Source organism: Cnephaeus nilssonii, assembly GCF_951640355.1.
Source record: "Cnephaeus nilssonii genome assembly, chromosome: 1".
NCBI classification, from domain to species: Eukaryota; Metazoa; Chordata; class Mammalia; order Chiroptera; family Vespertilionidae; genus Cnephaeus; species Cnephaeus nilssonii.
The window spans coordinates 63,637,112-63,663,585 of NC_137072.1; the positions used below are offsets into that span (position 1 = coordinate 63,637,112).

The 26,474-nt window shown below is 42.5% G+C and overlaps 1 protein-coding gene across 1 annotated transcript in view; it reads right to left on the reverse strand.

Annotated features, from left to right (window-relative positions):
- CDS1 (CDP-diacylglycerol synthase 1) overlaps positions 1–26,474 on the reverse strand; it is a 59,671-nt gene that overhangs the window by 26,180 nt on the left and 7,017 nt on the right. The window contains exons 2-5 of the mRNA XM_079778715.1: positions 18,597–18,724; positions 11,829–11,925; positions 4,959–5,056; positions 3,041–3,180 (exon numbers count right to left, since the gene is read on the reverse strand). Of these exons, the coding sequence (XP_079634841.1) occupies positions 3,041–3,180; positions 4,959–5,056; positions 11,829–11,925; positions 18,597–18,724 (463 nt within the window). The remainder of the gene's footprint in view (positions 1–3,040; positions 3,181–4,958; positions 5,057–11,828; positions 11,926–18,596; positions 18,725–26,474) is intronic.

Consider the following 26,474-nt stretch of genomic DNA (forward strand, 5'->3'; position numbering starts at 1 on the left):
CGAGACTGCAATGACTAGCACTGCCTCCATCTGATGCCACCCGGGAGAGGTCCTCAGCCAGAACTGCCCACCGAGGCCCAGTCAGCCCCGGAACCGTCAGAGAAAACAGTAAATTCTTTAAAGCCAAAATAAAAAATATAAAACTAGTTAGGATCTCTGTCTTCAAATGGCAAGTTGACCACATGCATTTATTTCTATTCTGTCCCAGTAGCCTAACTAAAATAAGGTTTAGGCAAAAACCCACAGAGCAAGAAAACAATAAAGGAAATAAAACCCAGAGAGCAAAGAGAACTGAAGAAATGTCAAGGAAAACAGAGGAGAAATGGCTGCAAAATTTTGGAAGCTAGAAAAGAGATTGGTAATTTTCAGCAAACCTAAGCAATCAGGGACAGCTAGTAGTACTTTCTAGAGAAAAGTGAGCAGAAAAGGCTCAGTGGAAGGCAAGAGTGAGGTCTGGGCTTCCAAACTAGAGTATTAAGTAAAAGTCTACTACTAATAAGTGGGAGCCTTGGCCAAAGCCGTCAACTGTATAAACAGAATAAATATATATATTTTAAAATATATTTTTATTGATTTCAGAAAGGAAGAGAGAGAGCGCGATAAAAACATCAATGATGAGAATCATTGATCAGCTCCCTCCTGCATGCCCCACACTAGGGATGGAGCCTGAAATCCAGGCATGTGCTCTGAGCAGGAATCTAACAGTGACCTCCGGTTCATAGATTGACACTCAACCACTGAGCCACACCGGCCAGGTGAATAAAAATATTTTTAGACATTTACCTTTTACGAACATTTCATAGGAAACTATCGAAGGCCATGCTTACAACAAAATGCTCTCTAATAAAATGGCAATATGCAAATTAACCATCACTCCGCTACATAAACCACGCCCACCAGCCAAGCCACGCCCACCAGCCAATCAGGGCGAGTATGCAAATTAACCCCAATCCAAGATGGCTACAGCCACAGAGAGCAAGGTTTCCCAGGTAACAAAGCAAGCCAAGCTTTCCATAGCCGTTGCAGGCCTAAGCCTCCACTCAAGCTACAAAGTTTCAATTATAGAAGGTAAACAAATTCAAACAAATGGCTGCAGAATGGAGCTTGAGAGAGCAGGCCAGGGTTGCTGGCGGCAACAGGGGAAGCAAAGCTTTCCACACACCCTGGCAGGCCTCACCTGCTTAAGGCTACAAAGTTTCAATTGTAGAAGGTGAATTAACTGCCACAGAAATGGCTGCCGCCCAGGAGGGAGCAGCAGGCTTGGCTCCACTCCAGGCTACAAAGTTTCAACTGTAGAAGGAAAATAAATTCCAGATACCAGGGCCTCCGCTTGGGTTGCCAGGGGGCGTGGCTGGCCTGCAAACCACCACAGGCCCCTCGCTCAGGCCGCCCCACGCCCCAAGGGAACCCCACCCTGATCCGGGACACCCTTCAGGGCAAACCAGCTGGCCCCCACCCCTGTACCAGGCCTCTATCCTATCTAATAAAAGAGTAATATACAGATTGATCATCACTGCAACACACAATATAGCTGCCCCCATGTGGTCAAAGATCCTGCCCCCATGTGGACACAAGATGGCCACTACAAGATGGCCATCAGGAGAGGTCAGTTGGGAGGCACCCGGCCTGCAAGGGAGGGCAGTTGTGAGAGACCAGGCCTGCAAGGGAGGGCAGTTGGAGGTGATCAACCCTGCAGGAGAGGGCAGTTAGGGGTGACCAGGCTGGCAGAGGAGGGAAGTTGGGAGCAAACAGGCTGGCAGGGGAGCAGTTAAGCATCAACCAGGCTGGCAGCAGAGTGGTTAGGGGGTGATCAGGCTGGCAGGCAGAAGCGGTTAGGGGCAATCAGGAAGGCAGTCAGCAAGCAGTTGGGAGCCAGCAGTCCTGGATTGTGGGAGGGATGTCCCAGATTGGAGAGGGTACAGGCTGGGCTGAGGGACAACCCCCGCCATGCACGAATTTCGTGCACTGGGCTTCTAGTGAGGGTATAAACCCAGAAACTGGAGGGCATGGAAGAGAAGAAATAAGGAGGCCAAATCATGCTGGTACGCTGTAGGCCTACCAGCAGCCAGTCCAACGTAACACCACAGAAGTCTCTGGAACAGGGGTCTCCAGGAAAAGAGAGAACTGATATGCTACTGATCTGTGTGAACATTTGAAAAAGCTACCAACAGACATAGGACAGACCTGAAGGAAAAATTGAGGATTGCTACCTAAAACTTTACAAATGTGGAGAAAAGAAGGGGAAGCAGTTACTAAGCTCAAGAAAAACAAAAGGTCGTATAAGAACGAAAATGTAATCATAGATGCTTTATAGAAAGTGATATTTTAGACACCTGTTTAATGATGCAAATCCGACTTTTAAAAAGTGCATATCTAAATCAATTTCCTAAAAAATTGTATATGGTTGGGAAACTTTAATGGAAAATAAATCTATAATCCTAACTTTATCCTAAGTATAAGATTCTTAATCTAAAATAAAAAAACATGTGGCACAGCATACTATAAATAAATATATTATATTTATATGAAAATATACCGTATTTTCCGGCGTATAAGACGACTGGGCGTATAGAAGATTTTCCTGTGTTAAAGAGTCGTCTTATACGCCGGAAAATATGGTATATATTGTGACTATGTAATGAACCATGTCAGAAAAACTAAATACCCTGATTAAGTCTATATGAAAACTCTATTACCTAGGAACAAATAAAGCAATATAAGTGTGAAAGTTTCTTTGTAAATTATACCTGGTTATACCAATCCATATATTTAAAAGTTTCTTTACTACTATTTTCAAAGAAATTTTTCAAATATATGGAGTGACTACTAAATAAGTACTTTTTAAAACCACCATTAGGATATAATTTCTATTTAAGACCCTAATGAAAAAGAACAGCTTTTTACATGGGACAATTAAAAAAAAGAAGCTGGATTAAAATGTAACAAAGAAAGGATGTTATGAATTTAAATAACAAAAATAAAAATAAACATGTAAAATCTGTTAGCTACATATTGATACAGAATATCTTCCTTAACTTACCTGCCAGATAGAGGGCAAATGATATAAATCTATGGTAGCGAATGAGGAACTGAAGTTGCTCTTCTCTTTGAACAAATGTAGCAAAATAATCAGCTACAGTCTCTCCATAGAAAAAGTAGTTTACACAGAGTAGAAAGTACCTGTAATTTAAAAATAATTAGCTTTTTCTATTTGAAGCTTTTTTTATGTCCCTCGAATTATAGAAACAATATTAGGAAACAATATGAAAAACACTTTCAATCTCACAATATAGAAAATACTTGCAATCTCTCTCTCCCCCACTCCCTTCTCTCTCACACACACAGCTCTAATGCTTTTTATAGTAGAGATCCTAAGCCAAATCTCCACCTGCCCCGCACATGTTGGCATCTTTCTCCCTCTCCTCCCTGCTCCCGATGGCCTCCTGTTGAGCAGTGATTTTTAAGGGGCAGCAGTGGGGATAGGAGCTAGCAGCAGGTAAAAATCTCCAGTAGAACCTCTTAAAAATCATATAAATCATCTGTCCTTCCTCCAAGCTCTGGTATATCTTTTCACTCAGGGGAAGGTGGAACCCATGAGATTTTGCTAATGGGAGCCAGGAAAACAGGCTGACGAACACTGCCTTAGGCTCCTAGTGCCCAGGTAGCCAGGAGACAGAAAGGGAAGGGGTGGCTTCCCTCTGGATCTCATGGAGGGAATTACGCCCCACGGTTTTCAAAGGGCAAGTGTTCTCATTTCTATCAGCCGTGCCACCGTTTTGCTATCCTCCTACGTTGGAAGCTGTCTTGGACTCTTCTGTAAGGCTACCACAGCCCAGTCTAGCCCACCAGTACATTTTGCCCACTATTCCTGCATGGTTTCGAGTTTAATTATTCTCCAACTACATAATCTACCTAACATCTCCTCTACACTTTGTGACTACCAAAATCAAGAAACTACTTTTGACTATGCTGAACCCCAAAGGTGATACATTTGTTTTAATAAGACACTGGTCCCTCTGGCTGATACGAATCAAATAACTAAGCTCAAAGGCATGACAAGTAGGTTAATCGTGAACTATCATAGCATTATGTTTCCTGGTCAAAGTATTGATAACTAAGGATTGCCCCTGCAAAGTTTTTAAAAGATATAAACTTTTAAATATTAAAATCATTTGGTATTCTATTTTACTAATGTTCACATGCATTTGTGCACATACAGTAAGTAGTTCATGGGCTGGTAAGTTAGCCAGCGCTATTTACAAGGGTGCCTTACACACTGCCCCCATCAGAGTCTTCTGCATCCCCTACCTACCCTTCATGTTGCATGTCATGGGGCCCACAGCCTGGAGAGGAGACCAAACCACAGGAACAAAGGTGGGATCACCCCTCCTCTCACCGCCTCCCTGCCTTACCCTGGGCCTATGGGGGCTATGGAGAGGGTGGGCCAGATCGCAGGGGTGGAGATGGGAGACAGATATTTAGTTTGGACTTTCCCCTCCTGAATCAACCATTGATCACCCAAAAAATAAAAAACAAAAACAACTATTTTCATCTTTCAGTCTTTGTAGAGATATCTAATTCGGTCTTATGTCAACCGAGGGGAAAAAAGCAAAAGATTACACATTTGTAACATTTTACAAAGGAAACTTATAAAGTTTATAAAATGTGTCCAATATTGAGGGGCTTTCTTAAAACAGGACAAGAATGGTGTATAGATTCTACTTAAGTTAGATATCTCCACAAAGAGTGAAAGATGAGATATTTTAACAGTTGTGTTGGAATGGGAGAATTGAAGGTGATTTTCTTCTTTTCAAAATTCAGTTGCAATTTTTAAATTTATCTTTTTCCAAAATCAATCTGTAAGATCACCTATATGAATACTGACTGATCAGAATGTCTCTCTTACCAACTTGAGAAGAGAATCAGATTTTCATATCAAAAGGTTTTAAGTCACTTACCAGCTAAGTGTTCTAAACCATGGCAGGTCATAGGAACGATAGACTCTGTAACCTATAGTGATAATTTCATGGAAGCATTTCACTTGGATGCCTAGAACCTGAAACCAAGAGAAAACACTGACATACATTTCTTGATGTTTATATTTAATAAGTAGCTTGTTGTCATATGAGCCAATCCATTTTTAATTATTCTAAATGTCAGTAGCAAAAATTCAATATTCAACATCTCTAAACTCCAGTTTAGAGGGTAAGCAAAACAAGGTTTTAAACAGAGATCCTTCCTGGGGTGGGAGGTGGCAGTGTAGTTCAATCTGAGGGATGGGATCTGGTTGGTCACAGGTAACTGGATCAGGGCATGTGCCTGGTTGCAGGCTCCATCCCCAGTGTGGGGTGTGCAGGAGGCAGCGGATCAATGATTCTCTCTCATCCTTGATGTTTCGATCTCTCCCTCTCCCTTCCTTTCTGAAATCAATAAAAAAATATGTTTTTTAAAAAAGTTATTGGGCCCCCTCAGCCACATAAGAAATTATTATGCCAAACTACTATGAATAGTTCTTTTAGGAAAAAGTCGTAAATGTGTGTTATAAAGACAAGAGGAAATTGAAATACTGTCCTTCAAATAACCTTTGTACACCCAATGTCATTTTTAGACACACACAAAAAAGAATCACAGAATGGGGACAATGCTAGATGTTAAGATAAAATGGCAAAGCTGTGCTATTTATAGGACCAAGGGCTTTTAAAATACCAAACGTACTGATGCAATGTTTATGAGCACATTTGCTCACGAACCATTAGCATTGTATATGTGGTATTTTACTTAGAGGAAAAGAAGTATTTTTAATAGCACACACACATATTTATATGATTGCCGATTATAGCTTGCAAGTAGAATTAATATGGAACTGCTGGGAAAATATAAAACAGGACTCAAGCATTTGAGTTAATATCTACGTGTATCTTCCAGGGCTGGGTGACTACACAGAAACTGATACTCCACGCCATCAATACTGGTAGCAATGCACATTGGTCGGACTCCATTGGCCCAATTAATGTGTTAAGAACCTTAAGACAACAACCTTTATGTAAATGCCTATTCTGCTAGTTACTGACATAGGACATCTATTCTCAGAGAGGCATTGTCTGTCAGGGAGGACACACACAACTGCTAATACCATGTGGAAATAGTTACATGGATATAAATAAGCACAGGCAGACAAACAAAAAAACTGTGGGAGAGGATGGGGGAGGGCCACAGTCAGGGCAAAGGAGGAGGAAATAGTTATGTATGTAAGAGAGGGCAAGGCATGTGGTTCTCAGAGTTGCTGGAACACTGAGGTAAGGGTGATACATAGAGAGATAAACCGGGTCCCAGAACCATAGGAAATAGCACAAAGGAGTCCGTGCTGGTCGTGAAAGGACATGGTCAGACGGGAGTGTCTGAAGATAACAGAGGTGGAAAGAATTAACTGCAGAGGCGGCACAGGTAGAGACAGCAAGGCAGGCAGGACACCACCATCGGGATGAGTGTGGGTGAACATCTACCTTGGATGGGGCAGAATGGAGTGCAGGAATAACAGACATCGAGGGGTAGAACTAACAGGATTTGGAGGTTGAGGAAATTGGTGGCCGGGGGGGGCGGGGGGGACAAGAGAGAGAGGGGGACACAGAGTAACACTAGGTAAGGCTTGGGAAACTGATTTATGCAGAATGGCTGGGGTTGGAATAGAAGTTGAGATCTGCATATGTTCAGTCTGAACTATGTATGGTACCTGTGGGTTACCCAAATAAAAGTGTCCATCCAAAGAAAATTTCTTTGGGAATCTATCCAAAGGAAATAACTGTGCATATGTTCTGCAATAAGTCTGCAATATGTTTAACAGTGTTATTCACAAAAAAGAAAAACCAGAACATAACCTGAATGTCTAAAAATAACACAATGGTTTAATAACTTATGAGGCACTCCATTCCATGGAGCAGATGCATGTATTAAACCGATGGTTGTAAAACTGGGGCAACACAAAACACTTGAGAAGATATTTAGTTTCCACAGCAGGATATAAAATTTTAGTCACATTATGACTACAACCATGGTTTTTAAAACGGAAAAGAAAAAAGGATTAAAGGAAGCATATCAAATGGCAGTATTAACTAGGTTTTGGTGGTTAATGATTGGGTTGGATGATTTTTAAAATTATCTACTTTCCAAAGTAATTTTAATATACTTTTATACCTCTCACAATGGAGAAAAATTAAACACTATTAAAAAGTAAATTATATATTGTATATTAAAAGAATTACTATAAGAGTTTCCAAGAAGGTGGGCGGGGGGTAGGGGGATGCTCCTACAATATCTTGTATATGTGCACATCTGCTTTTAAATAAAAATATGCTTCAGTAAATCCATCATTTGGAAAGTGTGATTCAAAGCTGTGGCTGCAACAATTAAAGTACTATAAATAAAAGTTTGAAGGGAAAAAGCTCATTTAAGCAACATGAGTATGAGTTTCATCTTAAAATAGTAGCTATCATTTCCTAGAAGTTTTTAATAAAATTCTCTTGAATTAGTCATTTTTAAGTGCTGATATTATTAGGCAAATGCAAGCTATATACAATGTGTCTGACACAAAATAAAAATGACCTAGTTAGGGATACGGATGTAAATAAGAATTTAAAGCACATGAAAGCAATTGAGAACCAACAGTGTGTGTGTATGTCCATCCATATCTCCTTAACATAAACATCATAAATACAGCATATGTATACATGCATGTGTACCTGTGTGCAGACGTGTGTGCATGCATATGCAATAAACCTAAATAAGAGCGACAACAGTTCCAATCCACTTTAACTACATCTATACTAATAAAAGGGTAATATGCTAATTAGACCGGGTAGACCAGACGTCCTTCTGGACGTCCTTCAGGACAATCCCACAGCGGCTGTGAGGGCCGAGGGCTGGCGGTGCAGGGAGAGGCGGCGGCGCGGGGAGAGGCCGGTCCGACGCTGTGGCTCCTTCCGCAGAGGCAGTGGGAGAGGGGCTGTGCGGTCCTGGTCCCAGAGCTGCTCCTTCTGCAGAGGCAGCCACAGAGGCAGCGGTGCGGCCCGGTCCCCGCGCCACACCTCCGCAGAGGCTGGACGGGGTGCGACCAGCTGTGCCTCAACCTCCCACAGCCCCTCCCGCAGCCAGCCTGGCCCCAGATCACCCCCCACTCACCAGTGGGAAGGGGGCGGAGCCAGCACTAAGAAGTGAGGGCCGAGGGCCGGCAGCTGCGGCAGGCAGAGGCAGCAGCAGCGGGGTGATGGGGGTGGCACCTTCCCCTGATTGGCCTGGTTGCATTCTGTAGAGGAAGGCCAGACTGTGGCTTAGGCCCGCTCCCCGCTGGTTAAATCTACTTTAACTACATCTATACTAATCCCCTGAGGGCTCCCGGACTGTGAGAGGGGGCAGGCCAGGCTGAGGGACCCCCCTTCTCCCCCTAGTGCATGAATTTTCGTGCACCAGGCCTCTAGTCTTTAATATTCTTATATTCTCCTCTGATGAAGCTTACAAAAAAACCCAACCTTTCATAGTGGGAAAAAAATGAACAAAAAAGCCCGAGTGCTTTAGGTATGCTTGTGATTCTCTTTTTAAAAATCAAAATCCAAGGGTGTCTTTAAAGGGGTTTTGAATTTTGTCATAAAAGAGTGGTGAAAAAAACAGTCTCTACCAATTCTGGCCCTCCTCCACACCAAACAGTCTAATGTGGAGACCACGTCACTTATTCACAGGGAGCCCACGGAGTCAGTGTATTAAGGATGCAGATGTTTTGCAACGTCTTGATCAAAATTATCTTCTAAAGGAGGCTCATAATTCAAATAACCCCTAGTATTTTCTTTTTTTTTTTTTTTTTAAATTTCTTTATTGATTAAGGTGTTACATATTTGTCCTCATCCCCCCATTCCCATCCCACACCCCTCCCCTTGGATGCCCCAACCCTCTGTTGAACTTAAGCATTGGTTAGGCTCATATGCATGCACACAAGACCTTTGGTTGATCTCTCCCCCCTCCCCCCACCCTCCCCTATCCTCCCTCTGAGGCCCGATAGTCCGATCGATGCCTCCTTGTTTCTGGTTCTGTTCTTGTTCATCAGTCTATGTTGTTCATCATTTCCCCTAGATGAGCGAAATCATGTGTCACTAGAGATATACTTATAAGAATTGAATGTGAGACGAGCAATAATAGTTATGCTGACAGGCAAATGAATCAGTCTGTAGTGAGTTTCTTTCTGGACCAACAGTTCTTTTGAGACCCAATATCAATGTCCACCAGTTCCCTATGAGTACATGTCGGCACTGACCCCTCAGCTCTGGATGGTGGACGAATGGTGGTAATGCAGGTCCGACTCCCTCTGGTTTGGTCTCGGCCGGACCCAGGGGCACTGATTCACCCGGATCCAGGGGCCCACGGCCTCACCCGGCCCCGGGGCCAGGCTCACCCGGATCCAGGGGCCCACGGCCTCACCCGGACCCGGGGCCAGGCTCACCCGGATCCAGGGACCCACGGCCTCACCCGGACCCGGGGCCAGGCCCACCCGGATCCAGGGGCCCGCGGCCTCACCCGGACCCGGGGCCCAGGCTCACCCGGCTCCAGGGGCCCGCGGCCTCACCCGGACCCGGGGCCCAGGCTCACCCGGCTCCAGGGGCCCGCGGCCTCACCCGGACCCGGGGCCCAGGCTCACCCGGCTCCAGGGGCCCGCGGCCTCACCCGGACCCGGGAACCCCTAGTATTTTCAATGGCTCCTCCGTGCTTTACAAATAAACCCCAAACTTTTTCACATAGTATGACAAGGTCCTCTGGAATCTGACCCCTAATCATACCTCCAGGTTCAAAGGGCCTGCCTCTAGGGAAGAGCAACACGCCTTTCTGACACACCTGGCCGTGAGGACCTTTGCTCACAGCACGCAGGCATCCGCCCTGATAGAGCCTCAAGGTCCACCCAAAGGTCCCTCAGACGCAAAGCCTACGGGCTGTCTGCCATCATCCAACCCTGCTTCCAGGCTCGACCACTCACCACGCAACACGGAAAAGCGCTTTGCACACACTCACTCCTCAGTGCCCAAGTCCCGAGGCCAGTGGTGGTCACTTGGCACCCGTAGCCCTCAGCGGGCTCAGACGCAGGCCGGGAGCTGGGCTCTTCTCTCCCGTCTCACCTGGACGGTGCTCGCCCTGACTACCTGGCTTTCAGACTCAGAGCTTCTGCCCTCACATTAAATTAGTCCTATCCATTATTCATTTTTCTTGCAAAAAAAAAAAAAAAAAAAAAGCTCTTTCATTTCTTATTCATTTTTGTGACCTTGATATCCCCAAGGAAGTACAAAATTAATGAGGACAAAAAGAAAAGTGAAAGGGCTTGATGGTGCTTAGGAGAGTTACTTTAAGTGGTTTCAGGGGTTGGTGGAATTTTATTTTTCCCCACACAGTGTCTAACTTCAGTTCAAGATGGATTCTTTTCTAGAATAAAGGAAAGCCATCTCGTATTGCTCCGAGCGTAGTGCTCTGAATAGGACTAGCATGGAAGGAGAAGACAGGTGAGACAGGTGAACGGAATTCTAAGTGGGCAAGAACGAGCAGGACACAGGGAGGCGAGTGCAGAGGAAGAGGCTAAACTAACCGAGACGGGATGAAGAAAAAGAAATAATAGAGACGCTGCAGACCCCCGAGAGCCGGCTCTCACTGTGCCCTGCTAAATCACACTCAGCACCAAGTGACAAATCTACTGAACAAATGCACTCTCCTTCTCACGCCCACCCCTTTGCTCCCAATGCTTCGTGCCTCTTTAGACGCCAAGGCCTATATGTCCAGGAGTCTCTGCAGTGACCCTCCTTCCCCCAAGCTCCCTCTCTCACCACGCCAAGTCCTACTCAGCCTTCAGACCGAGCACTTATGCTGGGCACAGGCCTTGGAAAAGCCTTCCAGTTCCCCCTTTGCTCTCATAGCATCCTTTTTTCTTTTTTAAAAATTAAATGTTTATTGCGGTTTTTAGTTGTGTTTCTGATCAATTCTTTAGAGTGTAGATCGTACGCTCCATGACGGCACCGACAGGTGTGCTTTCCTCAGCGCCACCGTACCAGAGCCCAGAGCTAGCGCGACGCCTGGCGCGTGGCAGGCGTCCTGGGAGCATCTGCTAAATGAATGAATGAAAACTTAAAATACCTGTTGGGCTTCAGGACTTGTTGGGCTTCTCAGACATGACAAAATCCCCACTCCCAGAACAGCTTTCGCTCACCTCTCCGGTCTCCTCCCTAGATTCCCTCCACAGGTTACCTCCACACCTTGCTCACGATGTCCCCGCGTTGGAATGCCACCCCCGCCCCCCTTGTCCTGTCCCTCTTTCAGGACTAGCTGTGGCATCCCCTCTTCTGAGAGGCTTCCTTCATCTCTGTCTCAGGCTGTTCCAGGCACTTTTTTATTGTGCTCTCCCAACAAGTTCTAGCATGGGGCTTACCCCATTTAATTACTATCCTATTTACTCATATAGTTATATGCCTCTGCCATTGGATTAAGTTCTTTGAAGTTAGGGATCTAGCTAACAATCCTATCTGTTAAAGTCATGTATATGTGTGTGTTTCTGTTTTATCGTGACAAAAAGACATGAATAGGCTGTATATACTTGGTCTCTGCTGGATGAACACATTCAAAGGCCATTTTGCGAACAGAAAAGATTAGCCTTGTTCACTTCATGAACTACAAGATGCTTGAAGGAACTAAATTTGCTGTTACCACGTCTTACATTGCCTTCTTGGTCACGACATGCTCAAATTACTGCAATCACTCCAGTAATGCTGAAAAACAAAGCAAGAGCACCTTAGGGAAATGTAAATACTTACAAGAAGCATCAGCATAAAAGATCCCATATAGATGATCAGGAAAAACAAGGAAATCATCGTTAGAGTAAGAATTCCACGAATCCACCAGTTTTTCCACCTGCAAAGAAAACATTTATAAAGTTAGTACTGAATGTGTTCTTACAGTATTTTTTTCTGTGTGGATGGTTTCAGTATTGAGTTATCAGACTTAAGGATTTTCCCTAAGTATACTTTAAGAATCCCTTATAATAAAAAACAAAACAACAAAAACCCAGCCAACCAAAGAGCATTTGTTCACTCACTGAGAAATAAATTAAATGTAAAGATTATGTTAGCCAGAGAAAAAGCCTGATTTTTGTTTACTATGAGGATGAATCATGAGACTACGCAGTGAGGTGATGATCATGGACGTGTGCACATCTCTCAGGGTCATTCAGAAGGGAAGGAGGAGGCAGGTGCAAAAGTCCTCCAAAATGATGACCAATCCTTTGGGGTACTTGATAAAAATAATATGATTTAAAGGTGGTTCAGACAGAGTGCATGACCTTCCGATGAGTAAAAGGAAAGAGAGGCTGATGCAGAACCGAAACTGGAGAGCACAGCAATGTCAGTGAAAGGAAGAAGGTGCCAGCGAGGAGGTCAGTCGCAGAGGACAAGGCCAAACTGAATGTCACTTCCTTCTGTAGCCCAGTGTGCAGCCTGCTCTCCTTGGTTAGGGACAGGGCCCTTAGTAGAAAGCATTTTCTTATTTGGGCCTTTGATTGTTCCTTACAGCACAGCGTCCCCGCTGGCACAACCAGCTCGTTGCTGAGAATTCATCTCCCTCAATTCCCGGGCAGCTGTCAGTCAGGGTCTGGGTCCCCCACCCTCAAGAGCCTCCCACTTCATCCTCAGTGTACCTTACAAATACTGTCACTCTTTATGTGGCCATGTCATGAAAAATGCCGGCAGCTGCTTTTTGACATGTGTAAAATGATTCTACTCACACCTGTGTATGGATGATGATTTCTGAATCTAAAATTGCTGCCCTGCTTTATTCGTTCTACACGTATTTTACATTATACACAGTGGTTTTTTCTTTAAGACATCTGATTTTTATTGATTCAAATGACAGCATTTAAATTATGTTACAAGAGATTTGGATTCAACTTAAAGTATGACAACATATATGTACAATATCTAAGCAAGGCTTTTAGTCTCCTTCCCATAAAAGAAACAGTTGCCAACTTCACCTGTTTATTAAATATTGATTATATTCCCTGCTTCTAATCACCCTCCTATACAGTCCAGATACTTCTTAAGTATCTCTTTTATCGTGTCATTTCTGCACTCGAGATCTAAAATACCAACATTAAGTCCAAACTCTTTTATCTAGCTTCCAAGATTTTTCATTGTCAAATTGTTCTTAGCCGACTTTATTTTCCTCTACTGTTCAACCGACTATGCAGACGCATACATTTCTCACAGACTGTAAGCTTTGGGGCTGAACTAAAATGAATGTAGAGTCAAAAATGGTATAGGTGAAAGGTTCCATTAACTTTTAGAGATACAGCCCTCCATGGGCTAATGAATGGATTAGAGAACCGGGCTAGGTCACAGAGCTGGTCAGAGGTAAATTAACCCTTTGCACTCGCTTGCTTTTTTCTCGATTCCTGCTACCGATGCTAACCGTGTCGAGTCACACTCGACATCCGAGTGCAAAAGGTTAAGGACATAAGCCAGTCTCCTGATAATAACCCTGACCTGCTTGCATGAAACCTAGACGTGCTCTTAGCCCTTCTTTATACCTGATCCTCAGACTCAGAATTACCTAGAACCTCTCTTGTCAGGTAGACACTATGTAAGTTTAGAAATCAGCCCCAAGGTAGATGTTGCTCATGTCCATGTGTGCCTCTGTTAGATGCCTGGCTTTGAACTTCAGAGAATGGTAGCTGCTGAGAACCAGAGATTTTAAACAGGAAACCTACTGTCTTCATATCACCCCAAAATTCCATGGCAACTCAAAACCAGGGTCTTCAAAGAACATATACTATCTGGTTGTCAGTTATATAGGTATTTCCCCTCTGAGAAAAATTCTCCCAATCTAATAAAATTAAAGACTTACTTCCCTTATTTATTTTAACTTAACTGATTCCCCAAATTTCCCAAGAATACCTGATACAAAGTTAAGCACATACTGAGACATAACATATATATCCACTGATACAGTAACCAAAAGTCATCTTTCAGGAGAGAAGCACTGAATTTAAAGCAGAGCACAATATGCAAAAAAAAAAAAAAAAAAAAGGAAAGAAAAGAAAAGAAAATCACTGTTACTAAAAACCAGAGGACAGTCTGGTTCTGAATTCAAAATTCTCCTGTTCCTTTACCACACTTCCAGGATCACGTTAGACAATGCCTTAATTTTGAGTTCAAGTCATCACCTCACAGATTGTTTTGGAAAAAGGAACTGAGAATCAGTAGAGGAGAAGTGTATTCAAGTTTCATGTCTTAAGGACCTATCTGAGCCAGAAATGAGATTTCCAAAAAAGTATGTAATTAATCAGTATTCTTGAAAGTGATTGAAGTGGTTACACACATTGTTCACATCAATTTGAGTATGTACAATGACTTACTATTACTACCACTATTATGTGGCTTTTATTTCAAAAGTAATGACAAGGTTTAAAAAAAACAACAACCAACAAACTGGTGCCAAAAGCATCATGAGTCATCAAGAACCTGGTTTGACCAGACAGTTCACCTGAGCCAAGAACTGGGCCACAGAGGCACTCCTCAAAAGTAAGCAAGAACAGGCCCTGACCGGGTAGCTCAGTGGGTTAGAGCATCAACCTCATATGCCAAAGTATCAGGTTCGATCCCAGGTCCGGGCACATACAAGAATCAACCAATGAATGCATAGATGGGGTGCAACAACAAGTCCATGTTTCTCTCCTTCTCTCTCTACAATCAATCAATAAATATTTTTTAAAATAAAAAATAAACAAAAATTTAGTGGCAAAGAGGGGGAGTTTTGAGAATGTCCATCTACCAGCGTTTGGAGAAAGTGCACAGGAAATGTATAGGTTCCAGGAAGGAAGGAAGGAAGGAAGGAAGGGAGGGAGGGAGGGAGGGAGGGAGGGAGGGAGGGAGGGAGGGAGGGAGGGAGATGGCATTACGGCTATACTGGATGTGTCCTGGGCTTCTCAGCCTCAGAACCGGTATTGTTTTGTGCCAGATAATTCTTTGTTGTGAAGCACTGTTCTGTGTACTGTAGGATGTTTAGCATCCTCCTTAGCCTCTACTAGATGCTAGAAGCACCATCTCTCATTGTGACAACCAAAAAGATCTCCAGACATTGCCAAACGCCTGCTGGGGAGGTGGGGACAAAATCCAGGGCACTGCCCTGGATGCAACCTACAAGCTAGACTCCTAGCTGAGGAAGAGCTTCAGTAAGGACAAAGCCAGGCTTACGTGGCTTAGGAATGTTCAGACACAGGTCAAGAAACAGACTGGGACAACTTGCCAAGTGACTGAAGATCTTTCAGGCTCCTTCCAATTTCAACAACTTAAAGACTTTTTGACATTGTATATTAAAGCCTCAAAAGTGAGCCTGAACCTTGACCAAGCAATTTCACTTTTAAGATTTTATCCTAAGAAAGTAATTACAGTTGCTAAATAAAAGTTATCTCTAAAGAAAAATGTTTAATGCAGAATTGTTTTTTGAGCATGAGAACTTAGAAATCAGCTAAATGCCCAGTGACAGCTCTTTAAACTACAGTCATGCAAAGGAACATATCGTGCAGCCACTTAAAATATTTATGTATATTTAAGGATATTTGTTCCTAATACCACAGAATGAAAATGAAAATAGACAAGCAGAAAATAGTACAATGCTATTTTTACACCACACACACACACACGCAAAAATATGTACAAGAGGAAAAAGATTCAGAGTAAATACCGCAATACTTCAAATATCAATGTCTTGGTGAGAGGATAATAGGGTGTTTCCCTGTAATTCATGAAAATTTCTTATGTAACTAGTTTTTTTAATCCTATGCATCCACCACTTCTAAATCATTGTAGCACAGACTATTTGGGGTAGTACAGAGGCTAAAATGAATGAGATACAGATTTTGAAATATTCATGTAACTTTTATAGTGAAGTTTCATGAGAAGATTGAAACTGGTAACATATCCTCTATTGTTCATTTAAAAAACACACAACAATTCTTGCCCTGGCTGGTTTGGCTCAGTAGATAGAGTGGCAGCCTGTGGACTGAAGGGTCCCAGGTTTGATTCTGGTCAAGGGCACGTGCCCAGGTTGCAGGCTCGGTCCCCAGTAGTGGGCGTGCAGGAGGCAGCCAATCAATGGTTCTCTCTCATCATTGATGTTTCTATCGCTCTCTCCCTTTCTCTCTGAAATCAATAAAAATATATTTTTTAAAAATAAAAATATTAAATAATTCTTTTATAAATAGAGCACAATGCCTAGGTTCAGAATGTGGTTCTATTGCTTACTAGCCACATGACCCTTGATATATAAAATTTCTGTGCCTCAGTTTCCTCATTTATGAAATAGGTATATAAGTGTACCTGTGTTACAGGTTGAGAATAAGTTAGTCAATACATGTACACAGTATATGCTCAATAAATATCAGCTGCTATTACTTGCTATTGTTGCTTTACATGGGGGGAGAACCTTAATTGTTAAGAAATTATTATTGACACATAGGAATCTAGCATCATTCTTATATAAATCAATATAAGTTTCCAAATCTGTTATAGACCTGCTAAGATTTTAAAGCAAAGGTACATTTGTCAACTAGGTCATGAAAACTACTGGGATCAAGACTATTAAAATAATAATCACGCTTTGAATATCAGCAAAGAATTTGTTCTATTGGTTAAAATAATTATGAAAACTTCTCTTTGAAGCAATTTATTCTAATACTAGAGGCCCGGTGCATGAAATTCATGCACTGGGGGGGGGGGTCCCCTCAGCCTGGCCTGCACCCTCTCCAATCCGGGACCCCTCTCACAATCCGGGACTGCTGGCTCCTAACCACTCACCTGCCTGCCTGCCTGATTGCCTCTAACCACTCTGCTTGCCGGCCTGATATCCCCTAACCCCTCTGCCTGCTTGCCTAATTGCCCCTAACCACTCTGCCTGCCTGCCTAAATGCCCCTAACCTCTTTGCCTATCTGCCTGATCACCCCTAACTGCTCCCCTGTTGGCCTGATCGCCCCTAACTGCTCCCCTGCCTGCCTGATTGCCTCTAACCACCTCTGCCTGCCTGACTGATTGCCCCTAACCACCTCTGCCTTCCTGCCTGATGGCCCTAACTGCTCCCCTGCCAGCCTGATTGCCCCTAACTGCTCTCCCCTGCCAGCCTGATCACCCCTAACTGCCCTCCCCTGCTGACCTTATCACCCCCTAATTGCTCTCCCCTGCTGGCCTGATTGCCCCTAACTGCTCTCCCCTGCCAGCCTGATCACCCTTAACCACCTCTGCCCCGTTCCCTGCCACTGTGGCTTTGTCTGGAAGGATGTCTGGTCTATCTGGTCTAATTAGCATATTACCCTTTTATTAGTATAGATGGTTATATCCTAGAAGCTAAAAACAGAAAAATTCATATTACATTAACTAGATATGACTAAACCATTTTTTTGTTGTTATAACCCATAGGTAGTAAAATCAATTTAGTAAGTTATATCCAAAATATTTTATTCAATAACAGAATAGTATCAAACAGAAAAGAAGGGACATCACACAGTAATGGTAAGAAATGTTTCATAACATTTTTGTAGCAGTTAAAATATACATTTGTGTGTCTCTTGGGATGTGGTATAAAATGTACCTCTTAATGTATGTCACAGTCAAAAACATGGAAAAACTGTTCCATATGAACATTTAAGATTTCACATATTAATCTAAAGAAAAGCTTAGATTTATTTTGCTTTTATAGATTTTATAATTCATATTACTAAAGCATACAAAGGAGGGCAATATAAAATTAGGTAAAATTTGTTAGTGATTACACATTTTAAAATATAGCACAAATATAAAATGGTAAAAGGTTGCAGAGTTTTGGACAATAATTTAAAACTCAGTTTAAAAAATGAGCTATGTCCCTCTGGTACTTGAGAACAGGAAACAAAGAATATAGAATTTTCTTTATTAAATGTTCCCACACCAGAAAAGGCAACCTGATGTAGTAAATAGATCACTGGCTTCAGAAATCTGACCAACTGGAATAAGAATCCCAGGTCTGCATCTTCTTAGCTCTGTAACCTTCACCAATAACCTCTCAGATTTGTTTTTTTCATCTATAATAATAAAAGGGTAATATGCTAATTAGACCAGACATCTTTTGGACATCATTCCGGAAGTCCTTCCTAACAAAGCCGGGGCCGAGGGAAGCCAGCCAGGGTCCCGGGTGCCTACACGTGGCCCAGGGGAAGCCAGCTAGGGTCCCGGGTGCCTGCAAGCGGCCCAGGGGAAGCCAGCCGGGGTCCCGGGTGCCGGAGGGAAGCCAATGCTGGCAGCCAGGGAAAGGAAGGCCTACTCTTGCACAAATTTTCGTGCATCGGGCCTCTAGTAACTCATAAGATCTTAAGAATTAAATGAAGGATGCACATTAAGCATTTAGTACTATGTGTGCTTCATCTACAATGAAAAAGTATAAGCCTTCTTTCTCAGAGCTCCAAAGCTTAGAAATAGTGAAAATAGTATCTCTACATGGGCCAGGATAACCCCACAACTTATCTTGTGCACCTATGATATTCATCTTTATCCAATCATACCTGGAAGATAAACCAGAGAGAGCTTTCTTGAGGATCTCAGGGGTTCTATCTGAGGATGGTGGAATTTCTGGAATATCAGAATCTGTTCTGGAATCCAAATCTCCATATCTGTCATCAATATCTGTTTCCTAAAATTAAAGAGAAAAGAAGATCACTTTGTTAAATAGGAAAAAAAAAGCACACACTTGCTAATTATGTATTGCTCTGTGTGTCAAATCTCAGTTACATAACTTGAAACAAAGAAACAACTATTAACTTACCTTGACTATCCAAGCTCTCTTGTACTTCCTTGTTAGGAAAGTTTGATTATCTCTGCTAAAATCTATCAATGTAAAGGACTCGTGTAAACAAAAGACAAAGAGAAACTCCTATATTGCCTAAAACATAAATTTACCACAAGAATTAAATATTTATTCTTTTGATACTTAACTGGGAGAACACAGTGTTATTCCATATAGATTCCAATAAGCTCTTTTTATTGATTACAACCAGAGTAATATCTGACACTGGCACAGCATTATGTATCTATAAAGTATATGTAACTTGGATTTGAAGTTGTTTGCTATGCTGTCATGTAACAGTCTCCACTCCTGCGTCCTCCCCTCTCCTACACCCCCACCCAAGCAACCTTCAGGAAAGAATGCTACACATGCCTGCACTTTGGGGAAGTGGTTTACAGAGGGGGGACTGGGGTAACGGGGCTCAATTAAAGGAGAGGAACGAGAGTATTCGCAGGAGGTGAGTACAAGCAGATGGAGCATTGAGCAGATCATTGGGCCAGGAGTGATCCTAGGAATGAAAGTGCCTAGGAATGCAGAACATTCAGGAATCTCAAACCAACCAGCCCTATTAGCACCAGTCTCCGCAGATGGCATCACCCCGTCAGACATTTTCTTTACCTATAGAATGGAAGCTTTTAATACAATGCCAAGGACTTACTGAAGTCAAAGAAGAGAGCTATCGCTATTGCAGCAAGTCTTCCAATTCCTCATTAAGTGACTTACCAAATAATATATTAGCCTTGGGGGACTATTTTCAGTTTTCATAGTGTAATAGTAAATTTTTGCTTACTAACGATAACGTTCTTACTATACAATTATGGAATTAAATGATGTTATACCAAAAATGACAAGTGAAACAGACATGTCAAATCCCCACTGTGACACTGAGAGCCAGTTGGCCCCAAAGCAGCTTAAACAGAAAGAGATGTTGACGTAATAAACCGCCACACAGAGCGTCCCCTGAAAATGTCAGGGAACCTGCTATGGGCCTGACATGCCAGCAGGTCTTTGACATCTAGAACAATGAAGCACATCTCTCTTTCTTTTTTTGGTCTTTGCCCTGCTACTCTTTTTTCCAACCTTCAAGAACCCAGCGTGCTGCAGGGGTGGTGTGAGTGGTAGTGGAGATGGTGACTAATGGAAATATTCCCATATGGCAACACCACCATGTTGCAGAAAGAGCACTAGACTAGGAAGCAGGGGTTGCCAGTACTAAGGCCACCTGTTCTCTACCCAGCAGAGTGGCAAAGGGCAAATCACTTACCCCTTAAAAAACACACTCAGCTTTTGGTTTCCTCATAAAATAAAAGCTTTGGGCCATAATTCAAACTGTGGAAACACTAACCCTTTCGGCAAGGCACTTCGGTCCACTTGTCAATGATGGTGATATGTCAAGGCCCTCCTCTCCACACCCTCAAGAAAGCGGTCCTGTTTTTACTTTTATTATTTAAGCTTCTGGGTTCTGTTTTATATAACCGGAGAAACATCAAATGAAAAACTTAAGATTTAACTAGGCTTCTTCATTTCATGCTAATAACTAAAGAATAAAAGGTAATGCTTCAATAGTGGCCTTTTAGAGCAATTTTCCTCAACTCTGGGAATTAGAAGCAGAGACTCTTGTGTTTCTGCATTTCTTGTATGGATCCTGTTACAGATGCCAGAGTTGACAAGGAAAACAAGAGTGTGATTGCAGGTAATGGGAAGAAGGAAGCAGCACTTGAATGCATGCGGAATGAAGGTTCTTAACATGTTTAAGAACACCAAATTAGGAGTTTTTTCTCAAGCCCTAAATTTAAAGACAATAATCCTCCCCTTTCTATCTTTTTAAAAATATTTTTATTGATTTCAGAGAGGAAGAGAGAGATAGAAATATCAATGATGAAAGAGAATCACTGATGGGGTGCCTCCTGCACACCCCTTACTGGGGAGCAAGCCCACAACCTGGGCAGGTGCCCTTGACCAGAATCGAACCCAGGACCCTTCAGTCCGTAGGCCGACATTCTCTCCACTGAGCAAAACTGGCTAGGACCGCTTTCCATTCAAAGCCTGTGTTCTCCCACTACCCACCAGGTGATGTACCCTCTTAGCTTCCCATCTTTCTCTACACTCCAGACTCCCCATACACCAGGTCTCTAGCTCCCAACATGCTATCTCCAGATGGGTTTTCCACTAGCATCACCTGAAATCCAACATAAGCAAACTGACCTCTCTTTTTTCCACACCAAACCTGCTGCCCCTTCTACATTTCCTACTCAGGAGGACACCACCACCAGTTAACCAATTAAATCAGGTCAGGCACCTGGCTACCAACTTAATTCCATCTCCTTTCACCAAAATACATCCACGTAGCACCGGGCCTGTCATTAGTCTTTCCCCCATGTCCACCCCCATCCAATGGCTACTGTTCCTGAGCATCTGGTACCTCAGTACCTCATCCCCCTACCCTCTCTACTTTATTTTTAATATAAAAGGAATCCTTCTAAACTACACATTGAATCTTAACACTCCCCAACCTAAAACCAGAGGATACAATCAAACCACCTGACATTGCTTTTACTGTTCACGATGGCACCCCTCTTTGATGACTCCCCAGTTTTCACACCACACTGTTCTCTCTCTTACATCCAGGTATTTGTTCCATCTATAAAATACAAACTGTGCATTTTCTCTGTTGCCCACATCCTGGTCCAAATCCTCCCTTCCACATTCCTAAAACCTGGCTACTGCCCACTCATCCTCTGACCTTGGTTTCAAGGTCACGTCCTTTACAAATGTCTTCCCGGACCCCCAGCTCCAGGTTAGCTGCTCTTCAACTGTGTTTCCACAATTTCCCTTAGGATTACCTATTAGTCTATATTAAAAGTGTATGTTTGCTTGTCTATATTTCCCAGTAGTCCACAAGCTTAGTGAGAAGAGGAAATACCATCCATTGGCCTCACTCTTAATCCCAAGAGGCCAGCAGAGGGCTTATACACTGGCTGGCATTTATTAGGTAATACATAAATAGGTGACGAATGAATTGAGTCTGTCAACTCATGCTAACATTTAGGATTAAAATTATAAGTTATCCTTTGTTGCTAGATGAATAGTCTTGACCAAGTCGCGTGGCTTGGGATCTCAGTTCCACCTCTGTGTAATGAGGGCTTACTGACTTTTCAAAATATAAAATTATAATGAAAGTATGTCTGGTAAATGAGGGTTGAAGAAATAAAAGTTTCTTTATTTACCCTGTAAATCCAATTCCTAAGGGAAAGTGATTAGAAAACATGAGCAAAAACACTTAACAAATATTGATTTATTTATTCCTCACATTACCCTAGAGGTAGGTAAATAATCACCTCCATTCTATAGATTAAAAAAAATTGAGGCTCGCCCAGCCGGCGTGGCTCAGTGGTTGAGCACCAGCCTATGAACCAGAAGGTTGTGGTTTGTTTGCGGGTCAGGGCATATGCCTGGGTTGCGGGCTCCATCCCCGATGTGGGGCATGCAGTGGACTGATGATTCTCCCTCATCATTGATGTTTCCAGCTCTCTCTCCCTCTCTTTCTATGGGAAATCAATAAAAAATATATTTAAAAATAAACTGAGGCTCTGAAAGATTAAGTAAAGTGTCCAAGTTTACACAGCTCTAAGCAATGTAGCTGGAATTTGAAATCATACAGGAGCATAATTAAAACGACAATTCTCTCCCAAATTAATCTACAGATTCAGTGCAGTCCCAATAAACATCTCAACAGGCTCTTTGTTTTATTTTTGTAGAAATGCACACACTGATTCTAAAATTTATATGAAAATGCAAAGAACCTAGAAGAGCTGAAACAGTCTGATAAAAAGATCAAAATTGAAGAACTTACACTACCTATAATCAAGCTGTGATATTGGCATAAAAGAAAAAAAAATCAATGGAAAACAGACTAGAGTCCAGGAATAAACCCACACAAATATGGACCACTGATCTTCAACAAAGTTGAAAGGGTAATTCAACAGACAATGCTGAAACAATTGGATATCCATATGAGGAGGGGGAAAAAACAAACAAACAGGAGAGAAAGAATTTTGATCCATACCTCACACCAGTTACAAATACATAAAATAGTAAAACTTCCATAAAATCTCTGTGATCTTGGATTAGGCAAAGATTTCTTAAATAAAACAACATAAAACAAAAAAAAATTGATAAGCAGATCATCAAAATTAAATCTTCTGGTTTTTAAAAAACACTGTTAAGAGAATGAGAAAATGAGCCCATAGTCTGGGAAAAGATATTTGCAAAATACATATCAAATAAAAGTTTTGCCTCCAGAATACATAAAAAATTCTAAAATTCAATATGAAAACAACTCAATTAAAATACATGGGCAAAATATTTGAACAGACATTTCAGCAAAGGCAATACACGTTTGGCAAATAAGCACATGAAAAAAATGTTCAATGTCATTAGTTATTAGGGAAATGCAAAACAAAACTACATTAAGATACTACCACACATCTATTAGCATGGCTAAAGTGTAAAAACTGAACATACTTAAGTGTTGCAGAAGATGTGGGGACACTGGAACTCTCACACTGCTGGTGGGAATGTAAAACAGTACAACCACTTTGGAAAACAGTTTGTCAGTTTCTCAGAAAGTTAAACATATATCCATCACATGACCCAGTCATTCCACTCCTTAATATTTGTCCAAGAGGAATAAAAGTATATATCCACACAAAGACTGTACACAAATGTTCATGGCAGCTTTACTTGTAATAGTTTCAAACTTGAAACCACTCAAATGTTCAACAAGGAACAAAACAAATTGGGCTACATGCGTACCATGGAATACCACCCATCAACAAAAATGAGTGAACTACTGATGCACATAATAATATAGATGGATGTCAAAATAATTATGCTGAGTAAAATGAAGTCAGACAAAATGTACATCCTATATAATAAAAGGGTAATATGCAAATTGACCCTAACAGCCTCTCCCGCCTCCTCGGCAGCGCTAAGGATGTCTGACTGTGGCTTAGGCCCGCTCTCCCTGGGGAGCGGGCCTAAGCTGGCAGGTGGACATCCCCCAAGGGCTCCTGGGCTGTCAGAGGGATGTCTGACTGCCAGCTTAGGCCCGATCACCCGGGGAGTGGGCCTAAACCGGAAGTCAGACATCCCTCTCACAATCCGGACTGCTGCCTGCCTGATTGCCCCAACCACTCTGCCTGCCAACCTGATCACCCCCTAACCGCTCCCCTGCTGGCCTGATTGATGCCTAACTGCTCCCCTGCCAGCATGATCGTCCCCAACTGCCCTCCCCTGCCAGCCCGATTGCCTCCAACTGCCCTCCCCTGCTGGCCCAATCGCCCCCAACTGCCTTCCCCTGTGGGGCTGAGGGGACTGGGGGATTCTGGCTGGATGAGGCGGGGATGAGGGGACTGGGGGAATGAGGCTGAATGAGGTGGGCACTTAGGCTGTTTCCAAATCTTAGCTATGGTAAATTGTGCTGCTATGAATGTAGGGGAGAGCTCCTCACACTGTAGAGGACTCTTGTTTCTCTCTTCCTGTGCACTCCAATTTTCTGTTTACAAGAAAGCTTAGCCTGGCCAGTGTAGCTCAGTGGTTGAGTGTCAACCTAAGAACCAGGAGTTCAGGAATTGATTCATGGTCAGGGTACATGCCCAGGTTACGGGCTCGATCCCCAGTCTGGGGAGTGCAGCAGGCAGCTGATCAATGATTCTCTCTCATCATTGATGTTTCTCTCTCTCCCTCTCTCTTCCTCTCTGAAATCAATAAAAATATATATATTTTTTAAGAAGGAAAGAAAGCTTAAAATCTTGATAGTTCTCACAAAGTCTTAAGCAAACATTCAAAGACATGATGTGAAAAATAACTGTGATCTCTCCTTGTGGATAAGAAAATAAGTCAACATTTAGAAAGATAACTAAACTTGGTATACCTCAGGAACGATCAACAGCCCAATTGGTCATTAATGAAATTAGTTCCTCTGCTTTCCTGGAGTCCCTTCAAAATGTGACATCATTCTCATTTAATAGGTTCTGAAACATCTCCCAACCAAATTAATCAAAATGTGAGCAGTTATAAAATAAAAATTAATGATTTCTTCTCCTAACTAATCATAAAATAAGCAAGGGAATACTAGAAACAATTTTGTTTGTTTTAAATCTGAGTGCCTGAAATCACAGAATTACAAGTTTTCTCCTAAAAGTTTCTAGACAAATTCAGAAAGGCCAAAATAGTTTTAAAAACATCACACAAATAGTAATTGTTAAAAAAAAAAAAGTGCCTAAGTATTTTAGTTAATTTTATACATTTAGTACCACATATCTACTTGCTCTCCTATATATCATTTTTGTCAGAAATATTAGGGTAAATCCCAGCTCTAAATACTATGTGACCCTGCGAAAGGAAGTCTTTGGTTTTGCAGACAAAAAAGGAGCCACATACTTAAATCTGACAAGCTTAGGGGAGGCCTGCATGGTGGGCCCTACAAACTCAGAAACTTACAATAACCACAGAGGATGGTCTGAAATGAAAACTTCCTAACTAAACGTGAGTCATGGCAGGTAGTCAGGTCCTAGGCCGGTATTTCCGACAAAGGTCAACTTACCTAATTTACCTTAACTGAACCTGTCTATTGTCATTTTGCATTTATGTTGACACTAGAGGTCTGGTGCATGACATTCGTGCAGTGGGGGGGGGGGGGGAGGGGGTGGTCCTCAGCCCAGCCTGCACCCTTTAGCAGTCTGGATGTCTGACTGATGGCTTGAGCGGGCCTAAGCCGCAGTCAGCCGTCCTTAGCGCTGCCGCGGGGGTGGGAGAGGCTCCCGCCACCACCGCTGAGCACACCAGCCATCAGCCCAGCTTGTGGCTGAGCGGCCCTCCCACTGTGGGAGTGCACTGACCACCAGGGGGCAGCTCCTGCATTGAGCGGCTGCCCCCTTGTGGCCAGTGCGCATCATAGTGACCGGTCGTTCTGCCGTTCGGTCGATTTGCATATTACCCTTTTATTATATAGGATACCTTTAGAATGTCAGGGTAATTGCTTTTTCCCAGACCAATCCCGCACAATCTCCCACCAGAGCAGGAGACCATAGAACCCCCTCACTGTTATTGTTATCATGTTAATTAACTATCCTACACCGCCAATGTAAAAAAAAGTATGGTCTATTTTTTTATTTTGTGTCCAATCCCAGAGATTTCCTCACCTTTGCTTTCTCCCCCCTCTCTAATCTATCACTAATGGATTTCATGTTACCCCTTTATGTCTTGTCCTTTGATTCTAATGTAAAAATAAGCTGCAAAACTGCCATTCTCCGGAGCATTTTCTCAATCCACTGAGATTTTGCTTCCCAGCAATTGTCATCAGTTTGGCTCAAATAAACTCACAACAACTCTTATATCAACAATTTTCAAACCTTTTTCTCAGGTGTAAACTAAACCTATTTTCCTAGTCTACATAATTGTTACAAAGAGATTCAAATTGGTATTATGTACATGTATTTTACAAACTATAAATTAGTTTATTATCTTTACTCCACTGACAAGGAAAAAATTCTGAGATGTTCAAAAACTAAAATTAAAGCGGCCGTAAAGGGAT